The 15,856-nt window shown below is 44.3% G+C and overlaps 1 protein-coding gene across 1 annotated transcript in view; it reads right to left on the bottom strand.

Moving 5' to 3' along the window:
- Positions 1-4,200: 4,200 nt before the first annotated feature.
- The window catches only part of BBS4 (Bardet-Biedl syndrome 4), a 42,988-nt gene continuing 31,332 nt past the window's right edge, over positions 4,201-15,856 (bottom strand). Inside the window, 8 exon segments of the mRNA XM_075714315.1 lie at positions 4,201-4,345; positions 5,770-5,980; positions 6,356-6,497; positions 10,351-10,420; positions 10,896-11,067; positions 11,197-11,349; positions 12,609-12,677; positions 14,160-14,214. Coding sequence (XP_075570430.1) covers positions 4,206-4,345; positions 5,770-5,980; positions 6,356-6,497; positions 10,351-10,420; positions 10,896-11,067; positions 11,197-11,349; positions 12,609-12,677; positions 14,160-14,214 — 1,012 coding nt within the window. The 3' untranslated portion in view covers positions 4,201-4,205.

Raw genomic sequence — 15,856 nt, forward strand, 5'->3', positions numbered from 1 at the left:
TCTCTCAGCAAAGGAAACAAATGCAGGTTGGAAATAGCATGCATGGCCATTACCTTCTGTGTCGGAAGCTGGGAAAGGCATCTGTTCCAAACAGCTCGCTGTTGCTTTGAAAACTGAGCCTGGTATCAGCCTTTGCTGAGAAGATCTCATAGCAGCTGAAGAATACAAATGCTGGCAGCTAAGGGGGGAATGATCTCATTAAAATGCAAGTGGGGGAAACAAAAAAAATACCCTGAAAACATCCCCTGTGAATTTCTCAGGAAAGCTGCCTGGGTAAAACTGGGTTCAAATCTCACCTGTATCTTTCATTAAAAAACACTGATTTTTTTGTGCAGTTTGGTTTGAGAGAGTGGTAAAGCTTTCCTTGTAGCAGAACTGTGTATTCTATTATATGAAACAGTCTTAGCAGATGAACTATTTGTTAATATGTGCTTTTTTGTAGCACATTTATGTGTGGAGCTTATTATTTTAGTAAAGCTGTTTTTTCTTCATTCAGCACTGAGGCTTGTCTGTCCCTGTAGAAGAGGCTTTGCTTCCCCCAATGGGGAAATGTAAATTTTTGATGTCTTGTGCAAGAACAGGATGTTGAGTAGGACCCAAGGTCCACCTTGCTCACTATTGCCTGTCAGTGACCACAGCTGGGCAAGATCGCATACAGGAGCATGGCAACTATACACTAATACTGCCCATATCATAAATCAGCATCCAGTTGTCTCAGGGACCTCAAAACCAGAGTTGTCTGGGTTGAATACACATTGCTGGATGGATAGATCATTACTCTTGGCTGAAACAAGGTCTTGCTGCTCAGGTGTTGCTATTTGAGTGTCTTCTAGTTTCTTTCCTGTGGGGAAGTGAGGCTGCAGTCTACCTTGTATGCTGTATGATTTAACCTGGTTAATGATACACATTTTTCTAAAAGGGCGAGAAAAAAGTCCTACAGCAGATGGTTTCTACTACCCTAGAAATTAAGCTCATTATTCTTTTCCATCTTAAAATTTCAATTATGGGCAGAAAAGAGACGATTAGAATTATGGCTGATGCCAGAAACAGGTTTTGGAACATAAGGTGCGATTTCCAAAATCCCTAAATGACTGACTTAGTACAGTCCTGCTGAAAAATCCCATGCTTAATTTCAGTTGAAAGAACAGTCCGGCCTCATTCTCATCATTAGATAGCATAAAAAAGCTCTCCATAAAGATACTATGAATTTACTGTATCCAAATGCCATCATCACAATACCCAGGGGGAGGAGAGGGAACAGGACAAGGAGTTGCAGTTCTATTTATTATCCAACTGTAATTACACATAGAATCATAGAATTGTTTACATTGGAAGAGACCTTTAAGATCATCCAGTCCAACCATTAACCTAACATTACCAAGTCCACCACTAAACCAATGAACACATTTAAAAATGCTTCCTTAAGACATACATGAAGCTCCCTTCTGCTCTGTTCAAATCCACAAAGTAACAAGGTGCTGGTTAATTGTCTGCATAAGCTTTTCACCAAAATATATATTTATTTTAAATACCTGTACAGTAACTCCAAATGTAGTATACCCTATGTACTAATGTGTAACATTTACCCTATAAGGGCATCCTAACAGCCAAGAAGGTAATAAGTTACACCAGTGGGAGTGGGTGAGAGGAGAGAGATCTTCTTGTGTCTCTGGTGGGCTGTAAGTTGAGAACAGCAGTGGAACAAGGGCTGCTCCCACCTACTGAATATAGCAAAGGAGTTTCATAATGCTACAGTCTAAGGTCACTTTTCTTTTTTACAACAAGCAGAAGGCAGGGGAAAGCAGCTAGTAAAATCAAAACAAAGGGTCATGAGCAGATAGAGGGGAAAACCTTCCTGTATCAGCAATGCTGTAAGCATGCTGTTCTGGTCACTGTTCTTTGTTCCACAGCTTGAAAGCCTTTGTGGTAAGACTAAAAGATTACAGCAATCAACTGCTATCAGAAAAAACTGTCTTGAACTAAAGATTTGGGGGTGAGGTAAAGAGTTCCCATACCCGGCCTACCCTTGCTCTGCAATCTTAACCTTCTTCACAGGCACTCAGTTATGCTGCAGTAACTCAGTGTAAAAAGTTTAATGTGAATAAAAATCACTACATTGTACCCGATTTACACTGCTGCTTGTCTGGTTTGTTTAAATTTGCCAGTGCTCCACAAAAGATCCTCTGTTCTCTTCAACTCACTTCACTCACTCACTCACACTCTGTTCTCTTCAACTCACTCACTCACTCACTCACTTCACTCACTCACTCACTCACTCACTCACTCACTCACTTCAACTAACCACAAAGCACAACTGAAGGATGTTAATATATCCAGAGCCTCTGTCATGCTGCTTTTACATTGTTGCTACAGAGAAGTTGCCAGTACTAACCTTGCTCTGTTGGACTTGTTAATTATGGAGTGATACAACGCAACAGTGCAGAACTAAAAGCAGGAAATATGCTTTTAAAAGCTGGGTAGCTTAACCAGCAAATAACGCTGAAGCTTCAGTTTTGTTGAGGAAGTGCTACACATTCTGTTTGGAAAACTCGGATCAAAAGTCCAACAGCAATGTTAGCTTTGTGTACTTCTTGGTACACAGAGGGGAAGATGAGAAAAACTACACTTAACCCAGTTACTGGTTCTTTGTAAGTATGGTGGTCCTGCCTTTAGTTCTGAAAAGCAGTTGTTTTGAGGATCTGTAGCAAGCTCTGGATATAATCCCAGAGGCAACAAACCGACATTAGCAGAGAAAAGGAAGGCTAAGATTTAGCTGTTCAAGGATAGAAACTTTCAAAGCATCTCTGGTATCACATGGGCATTAAAATTTCTTGCTCTGCTCACCAACGGGCTGCTTTGCTGCCTTGCAGCTAGCCTAAATGATTTCTCCTAAAATGCAACTGTAAGGAGGACATAAGTAAATTATTCAGACCATGGCTGCTGTCATACTAAAACAATTTAAATTTAGCATTGAAGTTGAGCGTATAGTCTTTTCTGAAAAGGCTTGCTCTTTTTTTTCCTGCAAACAATCTTTCCCCCCATGCTGGGCAATACGAATTCTCAAGGAAGAACTCCAATCACATGAGCAGGGCTTCACTGAGGCTCATTTACCCTGTTTCTCAGCAAACAATTAGGAATTTGGCAGACGCTGCTGCTGCTGCAGCTAGCCTGCTTCCAGAATAGCCAGCCTGTGAGCACTTGCCTTACTGTGGGCCAGCTTTGCAACTTTCTTAGCTACCACATAGAAGCTTATGCTTAAAAATTGGCTGGATTCAAGAAATACAAAGAGTGATCCTGGGATCAGAAGATGAACAGTCCTAAAGAAGCCAGCTCTGTTGGCTGGCCAACACACATGCTGTCAGCCCAGCGCAGCAGGTCTGTTTCAGCCATCCATCCTCCAGCAGGCTGCACATTAATGGAGCGATCGCCCCGAGACAAACCAGCTCACCTTTGCTATGCAGCTCCCCCATGTTTCACAACTGCCACCACTAAAGAAAGTGTGGGCTTTGAAGTCTTCTTGTGCCCTGTGACCATGACATTGCCCTGCTCAGGAATACCAGCTCCCAGCTGTTTCAGCTTCCTTTCTTCAGCCTTGAGAAAACATTTACAAAGTCTTGCTCTTGTGAAACGGGGATTGACAAGCCCCAGTTTCACAGTAAGCCAGGCTGTGCTAGTCCCGAGCCTGGCTTATTGCTCTGCACTTGCCCTGGTGAGGTATACTACCTTCACCCCCTCTCTGAGCATACTACCACTGACCTTACTACAGCCTCTGTAGGGCTTCCTCAGGCACTTACAAGTTCAGCCACTGGAAGGGTTTGACCCTCTTTGGGATCCAGCATGCTAAGTCACTACTGCTGGCTCTTCTAAATATACTGCATGCCTCAGCATCCTTCTGGAGGATTTACACCCAGACACTGGAGACTGCCAACCCTGTGGAGAGATGGATCTCCATCCTGCAGTCTCTTGTTGTAAGCTGTGACCACACTAACAGTAGCTATGCAGAAACCTCTTCTGATTGCTGCAATGACTCCTTGGGACAAGGTAGAGACCACGTGCTAAAATCATTAACAGAAAACAGCTGCATTTAGACTGACAGTGGGACAAAGCCACCGTGGGTTGGGGGAGAGGGCAGGTCCCTTTCCCCACAAGTCAGCAGGCAGCGCTGGAGATGCTCCTGCACCTGCCTGTCCTGACCAGAGTCCGTCCTAGTCCGCTGCCTGCCGGCTCTTGTGCTTTTCTTTCCTCTGTTCCTCAACCAAGGTCTCCTCGGGGCTCATTTCTGAGCCTGGTTCTGGTTCCAGAGGCAGCGAGGGAGGCTTTGCAAGCGGAGCTGATGCTCCAGCACCTGGGGAGAGAACACAGTTATAGTTACTGTATGACTACATCTCTTTTGTCTACTCTTTTTGCCCTTCCAGGCAGCATGGAGATGCAGAACACAGCTGTTAATTACTCTCAGATTTCTTCTGTCTAGCATTAGCTTATCAATAGCACTCAACTCTTGTGAGTTATCGGGCCAGAGACCTTACTGTACCCACAGTTCTACTGAAGGGAAGCTCAAGTACAGGATCTCATTCAGCTGGGCTGCTGGGAGAAGTCAGTATAAACTTACAAATCAACTCATGCTTTGGAAGGGAAAATAGTTCCACTGAAACTGGTTTATATTCAAGCTGGAGCCAAAACCACAGTATCGTTTTTAGTTCACAGTTTTAGCAAATTCAAGGAGAGTTTCCAGGCAGTTAACATAGCTACTTACAGATTAAAATCAAAACAGGACACTACCATGCTGAAGTTGTTTCTATGCTTAGATTTAAGCTGACAACTGTTGTTATGAACCAGCTCCCTTCTCTGATGTGGATGATAAAGTCCTTCAGGTAAACCCCAAACTCCTGTATGTTTTATTTTTCAGCTTTCCTGACTAAGTCTTCCCTGCATGGAAAGTTTATTCCATGCATGAGAAGTGGAACAGGTCCTTAGGGGTGCCAAAGAAAGAGGCCTGGATTACACAACCTCTCTCCTGGTTCAATCCACATGAAACAGGACTAAGAGTGACAAAAAATCACCATGATGAGCAATATCTCTAGCACATTCCTCCTTGGAAGCCAAGGGGTGAGAGGAGGTCAGGCTATGAATGGTGGCTCAGGAGATGCTCCTACCCAGCCCCAGCAAGCAGCAGCACATACAGCTATTGGTGTAAGCCTTCTAAGGCTGATGCTATCTCCTGAGCAAACTTCAGTCCAGTAGCCCACACTAAAAGGTAATCCAGCAACATTTGCAAGGGAGGGACCTGGCTGGACAGCTGCAAAGCAATCCAGTTGCAGTTAATTTTTGTAACAGAAATGATAAAGCGCTTCAGAAAATTGTTCATCATTTCCCTTCTCTCCAGCAGCCTGTCTGCGCATGTCAGCTCCTGGGCTCTTCCAAAAGAAGACAAGAGGTCTCGTTTCTGAAACTACCTCCTTTCCAGAGCAAGATCTCAATCCCATGCTAATGGAGTCTTGCCCATCGTGGCTCAGACAGGAAGGGAAACTTTGCTGGCTTTCCACACCACTGCAAAAGCAGGATAGTGTAATGCACCACAGAGAGCATCTTCCTTCCACACTTTCTTAACTCAGAAATCTGGGCAAGTTATTACCCAATATTGACATCACTACTGTGTAAGCAAGTCAAATACCTTCCTAAACATGTGCTGTGACTTGGTACTCAAAGGAAGAGAGATTTATCTTCTCCCCTCCCACAGTTCTACTTTAAAGAGAAGCAAAAGAGAAGTACCTGGGGGAAGCTGCATGGTTTTCCCATACCCCGCAGCTGAGGACATGGCTTGACCCAGGGCCTGGTTAGAGCCCAAAGGCTGCTGAGTGCTGGAGGATTTCCCTGACGGAGCAGCTCTCTGCTTGGATTTAGACTCTTTAGAAGGCTTAGTCCAGATCAGGTTCTCCCCCACCTGCAGGGCAGCTCCCATCTTCTGGGCAACCTCCACCATCTTCTCAAGAAGCAAAAAGAGAAGACCATTGTAAACAGGAACATTTCAGACAACAAAAAAGTCAACAACACAAAAAAAACCCAGAAAACGAGCTGTACAGAGCTGGCTACTGCTTTGGTGCTTGAGGGAAACATCTCCACTAATTCATTCCCTTAATTAAGATGGAATCTTGTCTTGCTGCGTATTGATTGAAGAACTGGGCTTCAAAGAGCAGAAATGAAGCAAGCAGCTCTCAGCAGGCAAATGCTCTACTCGGAAAATCTCGTAAGCAGTATTTCTTCCTAATAATTGGATGCCAAAGTCAAGTTTCCTCCTCGTTTGTTGCCAGTCTTAGCATGGCTACTTAGTTCCTGCTGACAACTGTTAGGCACATACCTCAGGGTCAAAGTCAAGAGTACTGCTGTCCTTCACTGCATTGACCTTCTTCTCCATCTCCTGGTACTGGCAGAGGGCTCCCTTCTTGTCGCCCTGGTTATACAGCAGGACAGCATAGTTCAGGTTGACGAGGGGGTTGCACCTTCAGCAAACACACAGGATGCATCGCATTCACTGTGGGAACACTTATCCTGACTTGAATAAGCACTAAGACATGCCCAGACAGCAAAGCTGGAGACACCTTACTGTCTGGCACAGACAAGCCATGGGGTACTCTGACCCTGAAGCAGATGAGGGGCTGCACAGCCAGAGTCCTTTGGGAACACGATAGAGTCCCACATGCTTGGTGAGAGACCCAATACCTGGGCTTAGCAAAGTATCCCAGTGTCAATGACAATATAAATGACTCTGCTGATTGCCTCACCCCCTGCAAGGCTCTTCTCTGCAACAGCCAATTCTTTGCACTTTGGGACCGTCTCAGGACTGTCTTTAGTAAGTGCCTGGTCTCCCAGCCCCTTGCTCCTTGGGCAGGGAGAGCAGTGACAGGGGTTTTCACTGTACTCTGAAAGCTGGTCTCTGCTCTGCCCTGTACTCGGCGCTGGTGAGGCCGCACCTGGAATACTGTGTCCAGTTTTGGGCCCCTCACTACAAGAAAGACATTGAGGTGCTGGAGCGTGTTCAGAGGCGGGCAACGAAGCTGGTGAAGGGTCTGGAGCACAGGCCTTATGAGGAGCGGCTGAGGGAACTGGGGTTGTTTAGCCTGGAAAAGAGGAGGCTGAGGGGAGACCTTATCGCTCTCTACAACTACCTGAAAGGAGGTTGTAGTGAGGTGGGTGTTGGTCTCTTCTCCCAAGTAGCTAGCGATAGGACAAGAGGAAATGGGCTTAAGCTGCGCCAGGGGAGGTTTAGACTGGAAATTAGGAAAAATTTCTTTACGGAAAGGGTGGTCAGGCATTGGAACAGGCTGCCCAGAGAGGTGGTGGAGTCACCATCCCTGGAGGCGTTTAAAAAACGGGTAGATGTGGCACTTCGGGATATGGTTTAGTCTGGTCTACCCTTGATTAGTCTAGAGTGGGCTTGGTAGTGTAGGTTAATGGTTGGACTGGATGATCTTAAAGGTCTTTTCCAACCTAGATGATTCTATGATTCTATGATTCTATGATTCTATGACTTATCTCAGGCTCTCACAGCTCTCCCAGTTTGTGGGAGAGCAGCTTGTCATGGGACAGGGCAGTGGAACGCTCATGTTTACTGATTGTATTTTACAACCCAACATGCTATAGAACATGCTGTTTACATTTCATTTTCCTCGCCTCTTCTCTCTCATTCACCCAGTACATACATAATTGTATGTACTGTTACAGAGAAACAGTAGGTGATACCTATTAATGAAGGACTTGAAGAAGAGACCAGCACCACAGATAACACTGTTATTCTGTACGGTCCTGCCTCCCTTCCTGATGCAGAACAGCATATGAAGATTTCAAAAAGGAAGAATTGCTCTATATACTCTCATTTTCCACAGTACTCAGTTTCTTCACTAAGATGCATGACCCCTGAACAGCAACTTTTCATCCGGCATAGCCAGGAGCGTGAGCAAACCAGAGGGAAAGAGTGAGCTGACTCCCTGGGCTCTGTAATTGATAAATGAAGCTCTCAAGTGACCTGATCCTTCCTTAACTGCCTGACAAGCCACACTCAACAAACTGTTCTGACCATTCTTTAGCAGTCTGAATTTCACCCTTATTTTGGAGACGCAAAATGCATGTGTATTGTCTGACAAAGAAATGAAATGGAAGAGGGTCACTGGCTCCAGCACAGGAGCTCATGCAGACACTCAGCTCATCCAGGCTGCAGGATGAGACCTGGAAGAGCAGAGGTTGCACTTGGCCAGAACAGGGGACGTGCTGTCAAGGGGTACATGGAAGAGCACTGTCTGACTGCAGCTCCCTGCAGAGGAGCTGCATACATGTATCACTGCACACCGGTCAGCGAGGGATGCTTTGTACAGTTTGCTCAATAAATGTGAGCGAGGGACTGGTGCCCTCTCCCGGAGCCTGGCAGGGATAACTGGAGCCATCCAAGGACTCCAGCACCTAGGTCTGGGAGATGCCAAGACAGAGCGAGCATCCTTTGCAGAAGGGAAGGCTTCTGCTAACACTGTTCAATAAATAGAAAGTGTCATCTGCAGGCCATGACTATCCATCCTTGATAAGTTATATGACAGCAGTGCAAGAAAGAAGACTATTAGAAGAAATTGGATAGCATTTATAACCATTGGTTTTCCTTTAACTGAGAAACTGGAACGCTGATCCTGCCACAAAAAAACCCCTCCTCACTGTCTTTGCCAAAGCAAAGGAAGTAATGCATGAAAAAATAAATATCAAAACCCCATCTCTTCGCAAATAAAAAAAAAAACAAAAAAGAAAATACAAAAAACCAAACCCACACACCAAACACTGAAAACAGAGATCAGACAGATCTGGGAACAGACAGTTTTAATTGAACCTTATCAAGCTAATTTGCCTTCAACAGCTGAGAAGCAATACAACAGTTAGAAAAAAATCAATAGCTAAATAACCACAGAAAGAAAGGACAGCTATGAGCTAGAACCAGTACTAAGAAGAAACACCTTTCTTAGAGATTTTTCCAGGAAGCTTTCCACTCCAGAACCCAGCATGGCACCCAGGCCAAATGTCACAGTGCTGCTATAAAAGTATTTATGACAATGGAAACAAGCACGGCTATCTTCATCCCAGCCAAACAGTTCATAACATGCCAGCAAAGAAAGCCTGTGGGGATATGGATTCAGCAATTTATTCTGTTGATAAATAAGTATGAATTACTTCAGTGCCAGATGTATGCTGGCTGCACAGGGCTAACTGATTCAAGAGCTCTGGCAAGCATGCAAGCCATGTAATTCCCAGTAAACATCTGAGAGCATTTACAGCACTTCTTCGCAAAGAGAACGGCATTACAGTGTCAAACAGTTTTTTGAAACCTGCTGCCCTTTATAGTTGGTTTAGGAACTTCATAATTCCCAAAATTAAGCCTGGCCAGTGCACCTAGGTTAGAGAGGACAGAGGAAAAGGGACCAGCATCTTCTCATGCCACCTTGTGGTGGCCACTGCAGTTGGAAAGAGTGTTTTTGCCACAGTTCTGTCGCCAGCATACAGACTACTGGGCTCAGGAACACTGTGCTGGCTGCTGTAAGTATGCAAATATTCACAGTAAATTGTGGAGAATAATGACCATCTAATCACCTGCTAGTTAAAATCTGAAAAGTGAAAAAGAAAGGCAAAGAAAAGCAGACCCAGGGAGCCAAAACTATTCATAAATTTGAGATAAATTTGTTTTTCTGACTGAAACAATGAAATACTGCAAGGTTCATTTTAACATTTCTGAAACCGAATGCTCTAATTTTAAGAGCCAGATTGCAAACACAGACATTGTCAACAAAATGGAGGAGAAAGGGCTACACTGCTACCCTTTTATATGCTTTATACTAGATTCTTGCCCACATTCTCCCAGCTAAAATCTTCCCTCTGCCCAACTCAGAACAGGCTTTCTCCCAAGCCTCTCATTGCTCTGCACATTCCTCAAACTTTGGGTTACAAAATATTCTGGGATGACTGGTTTTCTTCTATCAATTCTGCTCTGCTGTGCATAAATATTCACTGGAAGGTGGCCTGGAATCCAAAGTCATCACCACTGACTCACTAACTAAACAGCAAAATAAAAACCAGCTTTGGGTTGGACTGAAACAAAATTTCCCTTTCATTTTTCAGAGCTGACCTGAATTTAAAAAAAAAAAAAAAAAAAAAAAAAGGGTGGTTTTAAAACAGCGACTTGCACAGCTGCAAGAAAAAAAAGCGTTTTCCAATCGCAAACCATTTAGGGTCAAAGTAGACAGAGGGACAGAGTATGCAAAGGAAACCAGGTGAGAGAGGCAAAGCAACACAATCAAACAACTGACAGCTATGATTAAGACTTACTTGTCCAGTGCCACAGCTTGCTCATAGGAACGTTTTGCATTCTCAATGTCTTCAAGGTTTGTCAGAGCAACTGTACCAAAGCAAAATGTACACACGCAAGTTGATGCTTCACAAGGACTTCATTTTTAGGACAATTCTGAATGCCATTACATCATAAAGTAAATAGGTGCTAGCAGGGTTGTCTGGACTGCTGCCAGGATTAACCCTACTAATGTCACCTCTGACAAATATTTGTCTCGCTTGATCCCAAAAATGTCTAGTGCTGGAAATCCACACCCACTCCTTAGGCAACCCAAACCCAAACTCTTGCATGTAGGAAGTCTTTTCTAATGTTTAATCTGGATCTGACTGCAATTTAACCTTCCTATTCACCACAGAAAGAAAACAGACTATTCAGACTTTATACCTGTCAGTGACCTGCTGGGGAATAGCTTCTTACCATAGCCTTTATCCAGTATTTGTTTACTTCAAACTTTCTGTGTCTATAATGTTGCATCCCCTAAGCTGGATATCTACTAGAGCTGGGTAACAAGAGCGCTGCATACCTGCAAGGAGCATATACAGCTCTCCCATCTTGGGTTGGAAGTTGATGGCAGCGCTGAGGAAATGGAAAGCAGATGCGTACTGCTGCATCGTGAGGTGGACTAACCCCAAATTGTACAAGATCTTCCAGTCAAAGGGAGACAAGTAGTTTGCCCGCTTCAGGCAGCTGATAGCCTTCAAAAAAGGAATGAGTGCTGTAACACAGCCCACCCAGAACAGATCTCCTGTCTCTACCACAGGAGAAATCTTGTTCTTGCATGAAGTTAGCTATAGATGAAAAAAGAAAGGAAACCAGATACTTACTGCTACATATTTCTTCTTCCCGAAGAAGCACATCCCAATGTTGTTCCACAGCGGAGGGCTTTCAGGCACAGTGCTGGCTACCACCCTGTATTTGGAGAGGGCAACATCAAAATCTCCATGGGTCTGCATCATGCTGCCAGCTGCCAAGGTAGCCTTTGAGAGAAGACAAGTGACCAGCTGAGGAACTGTGTTTCCCCAAATATAGCAAGAAGACAACAGGACAAAATTAATAAACTAAAGCCATCTCAAGAGCAACCATTTAACTTTTTCAGGTGTTTTCTTCTAGGGCCTACCAAGACCAACAGCGGGGGGCAGACGGGGACTCTAGATTCTCCCAACATACAGCAGAAGACAGGGTAAAGAAGGGACTCAAGTCCACTTGTTCCTGTGCCATCTCAATCATAAATGTCCCGGAAATACTGCAACATGACAAATGGTTTAGTGTATTTTTTGGGTTGACGGTAGTATCTCCTAGAGTCTGAGCCTCTGAGAAGATCTACGCACTAATAGTTTCTTTTTACCAACAAGCACAGATAGAAATAGTTCTGGTGCAAGTTAACCAGAGAGTAAAACATATGCAAGCAAGACATATGCAGCAAAGATAGCCTAGTTCACACCAACTGGTTGATACTGCAAATTAATGGAAATATGCATGAGGAAAAAAAGGCAAGTGATTGCAATACGCTATATTTAAACCACACTAGTTAAGTCCTTTATAATATTTCACAGTGACAAGTAAAATTTGTAAGTGTAAAGGTGTTTTCACAACAACATTCGGCTTGCATTCATATATCATTTGTCAACCCCACATTTCAATACTCTATGTCGTTAACATTGTACAGAAGGAAAAAGAGGCAGAGAGAAACAAAGTAACATGGCTAAAAAGGGAAGCAGTTTCAGAGTCAGGAATGAAACCTAGATGCCAAGCTCAGCCTTCCAGACCAGAGCCAAGGAAAACTCACACTTGTATACAACAGTTGGAAGCACAGGCAGAGTTATTAGCAGATGGGAGAATAATATAATGGAATATCACTTGTATCTGTGCTCCATGCCTAGGAGTCACAGGGACCCATGAAGAGCTCTTGGGATTTTTGAAACAATGTCTAGAACATTTTCCTTGCAAAGTAAATTCTATTTGTTTTAATTTGTTTGCAACTTCAGATTAAAAACGAAGGATCAATTTAACATCCCATATTCTGCCTCCTCCCTTTTCTCTACCTCCACACACATCCAACTCCCCACCCAGGGAAAGGTCCCAGAAATGTATTTCGGAGAAAGCTTTCTGGGCATGATCCTTTTCAGCCTCTCCAGGCTAAGACCCCGGACACAGATGGCAAAGCTCTGATACTGGAATTGGCTTTAAGGGGTGTCTTGTCATCATTCCACTGGTTCATTTCCACTCCTTATGATACCTTGTAGTTGCCTGGGTCGTAAGTAAGTGCATTTCCAAGGTGTTCAAAAGCCTTCTGGTAATCCCCAAGCTGGGAAAAGAAGTAAATAAGCATCAGAAAAAGGAAGGTTAAGAAGGAGAACACATAGGTTTTTTGCACTAGGATTTCTAGATCAGTTAAAACAAATATTCAGAAAGGTGAATTTTACAGTGCTCCCATTAAACACACATGTTCTTGTTTGATAATTTACAAACTAGATTCTAAAAATGTATTTTGCTGGGCTGGACTCACTGTTCTGACCAAAACAAAGTTTTCCATATAGCTTGTGCTCTGACTTTTCTATACAGGAGCGAGCTCTGGGTTGATACTTCTCTGCTCCTTCCTCTCTTCCAGAAAAGAGGCTACAAATTGCTACTCTGCACATCCTCAATTCCCTCACCACAACTTCCTCATTCCCCAGGGCACTCTTTTCATGAGAAAAAGTCTCCCCTTGTCTTCTAATGGACTGCAAGTGTTAGTGGGCATGGCTGTGTCCATATATAAGCACACTGAATCCCTTAAATCCTATTGTTTTCAATTGAGTTATGCCAGGATTGTACCAGTCGAAGCAGGATAAAATTCTGGGTACTGGTGTCCTTTTTTGGTCACAAAAATTGATGAGAAGCCCATTTGTCACTCCAGCAATTATACTGACGCATCAGAGCCCAGCACCTTCTGTAATTAATAGCAAGTTAGAAAGCTGTAGGAGCATCTTTAGAACTCTTGAAGGTGAGTACATATCCAGAGAGACATGACAAATTGGACAAATGAATCACACCACAGAGACCTGGGGGCTAAATTCACTGGGCAAATGTTATACTCACTACTTCTATCCTACAGACCCCCCCTTCCCACATCATACTCCCTCCTAAATCCACACTTACCTGCTTAAGACATCCAAGGCTCTTATTGAATTTCCCTATCTCTAGAGCAAGGCAATCTTTTTCAAGATCTACATTTTATTCTCAAGCATCTAAACAATTAGGGAAATGCTTAAGGATCTTTCCGAATCAGCACTCGGTGCAAGTTTTCTAGCCCATCAATCCTTTCAGGCACTACTGCCTATTCTTCTTTGCTTGTTCATTCTTTGGGAAGAATTTTACAGACATTTTGCAGACCCAAGTGATAAGCATGCCTTTGTTATTTAAATCGATTCTGATTTTCTTCTATGGTGCATTAACACTAACAATTTCATGGCTGCTTTTGTAGGACAATAACTTGCTAGACTCCTGCTCCAGAAGCAAGGTAATGACTAGTCATGTTTTGCAGTACTTGGAGGATTTATAGCAGAATTAGGGCAGTTGCCAAACAGAATTCCTGCTCTGGCTCAGGTCCAGGAAATCAACTTGCTTTTAGCAGCAAAAGGCAAAAAGAAGATACAGAAAAGCAAGCTCTGTCATGTTAAATGCAGTCTTTAGAGAAATGTGTGCAAGTCATAGGAAGGTAGATAGAAATTAACTCTATTACAAAAAAAAAAAACTCAGTCATTTTGAAAATAATTAAGTTCATGTAACAGCTAGCAGTCCTCAATACCTGCAAGTAAAGTAACCCCAGTGTTGTAAGGAGGTCTGTGTTTTCTGGAGAAAACCTGTAATACAAAACGCAGAGAGCTGCATTGTTTATTAGCCCTTCTAGAACAAGGTAAAAACAGAACATGGAATTACAATGCTCCATTATACCAGCATCACTCCAGGAAATTAACTGTTATTATTAACCGTAAATATTAGAACAATTGCCATCATGGGGACTTCCTTTGAACAATATGAAACCTAAGCTTTCAAAATGTCTTCTAGATATAAATGAGAAGTCAACATAGCTCAGTGAAATAGATCTGGGTGCATAATAAAATAATGTGGTTTTGCTAAGCTACAAAGTGAGTCTGCATCAGTGACCTGGAAATACAAAACGGATTTTTCCATCGTCTCCCACAAACCATCTGAGCTGAAAGAGGAGGTGGAAAGGCTAAGGAGTATCAGGGAGTGTGAGAGGGAGATAGATGGGTGGAGTCACACCCTACCATTCCTGAGGCCAAGGCAGCAGATGGAGGCCCCACAAGGAGCAGAGGATCCCCTACCCTCTTGCCAGCAAGCAGAAGGAGGGGATCCAAGAGACAGGGGCAGAATGGAAACAGCTCCCTGCCCGGGGTGGCAGGCAAATCCCCTCCCGGCCTCCCTCACCTTCCCAGTTGCCCCTACACAACAGATATAGGGCTCTGGAACTTGAGGGCCAGGCAAGCAAGGAGATAAGTGAAGGTCTAGCCAGGGGGTTGCCGAGGGGGAGTCAGTCAGCCCCACGCATTACGACTGGCCCTGTTAAGAAAAACAGGAGGGTAATTGTGGTGGGTGATTCCCTCCTGTGGGGAACAGAGGGCTCAATATGCCATCCAGACCCATCCCACAGGGAAGACTGCTGCCTCCCTGGGGTCCAGGTTAGGGAAGTTACTAAGAAACTCCCCGATCTGGGCTGGCAGCAGATGGAAGTCAGGTGTCTCCAAAGGGGAAAAGGATTCTCGCCCATGAGTTGGCAGGAGTCATCAAGAGGGCTTTAAACTAGGTTCAAAGGGGGAAGGGGATATAACCAGGCTCGCTAGAGAGGAACCCGAGGGTGGCATAGCAACATTGGGGGTGAAATTGGTAGCCCAACTCAAGTGCATCTACACCAATGTACACAGCATGGGCAACAAACAGGAGGAGCTGGAAGCCCTTGTGCAGCAGGATAGCTATGACATAGTCGCCATCACAGAAACATGGTGGGATGACTCTCATGACTGGAGTGCTGCACTGGATGGCTATAAGCTCTTCAGAAGGGATAGGCAGGGAAGGAGAGACTGTGGGGTAGCTCTGTATGTTAGGGAGTGTTTTGATTGTACAGAGCTCAACAGTGGTGATGATAAGGTCGAGTGCTTATGGGTAAGGATGAGGGGGAAGGCCAACAAGGCAGATGTCCTGCTGGGAGTCTGCTATAGACCACCCAACCAGGATGTAGAGATAGATGAAGCATTCTATAAGCGGCTGGCAGAAGTCTCGCAATCGCTAGCCCTTGTTCTCATGGGGGACTTCAACTTGCTGGACATCTGCTGGAAATACAACACAGCAGAGAGGAAACAGTCTCAGAGGTTCCTAGAGTGTGTGGAAGATAACCTTCTGATGCAGCTGGTGAGTGAGCCTACCAGGGGAGGTGCCTCGCTTGACTTCCTGTTTACAAACAGAGAAGGGCTTGTGGGAGATGTC

The sequence above is a fragment of the Pelecanus crispus genome, chromosome 7 (genome assembly GCF_030463565.1).
Source record: "Pelecanus crispus isolate bPelCri1 chromosome 7, bPelCri1.pri, whole genome shotgun sequence".
NCBI lineage: Eukaryota > Metazoa > Chordata > Aves > Pelecaniformes > Pelecanidae > Pelecanus > Pelecanus crispus.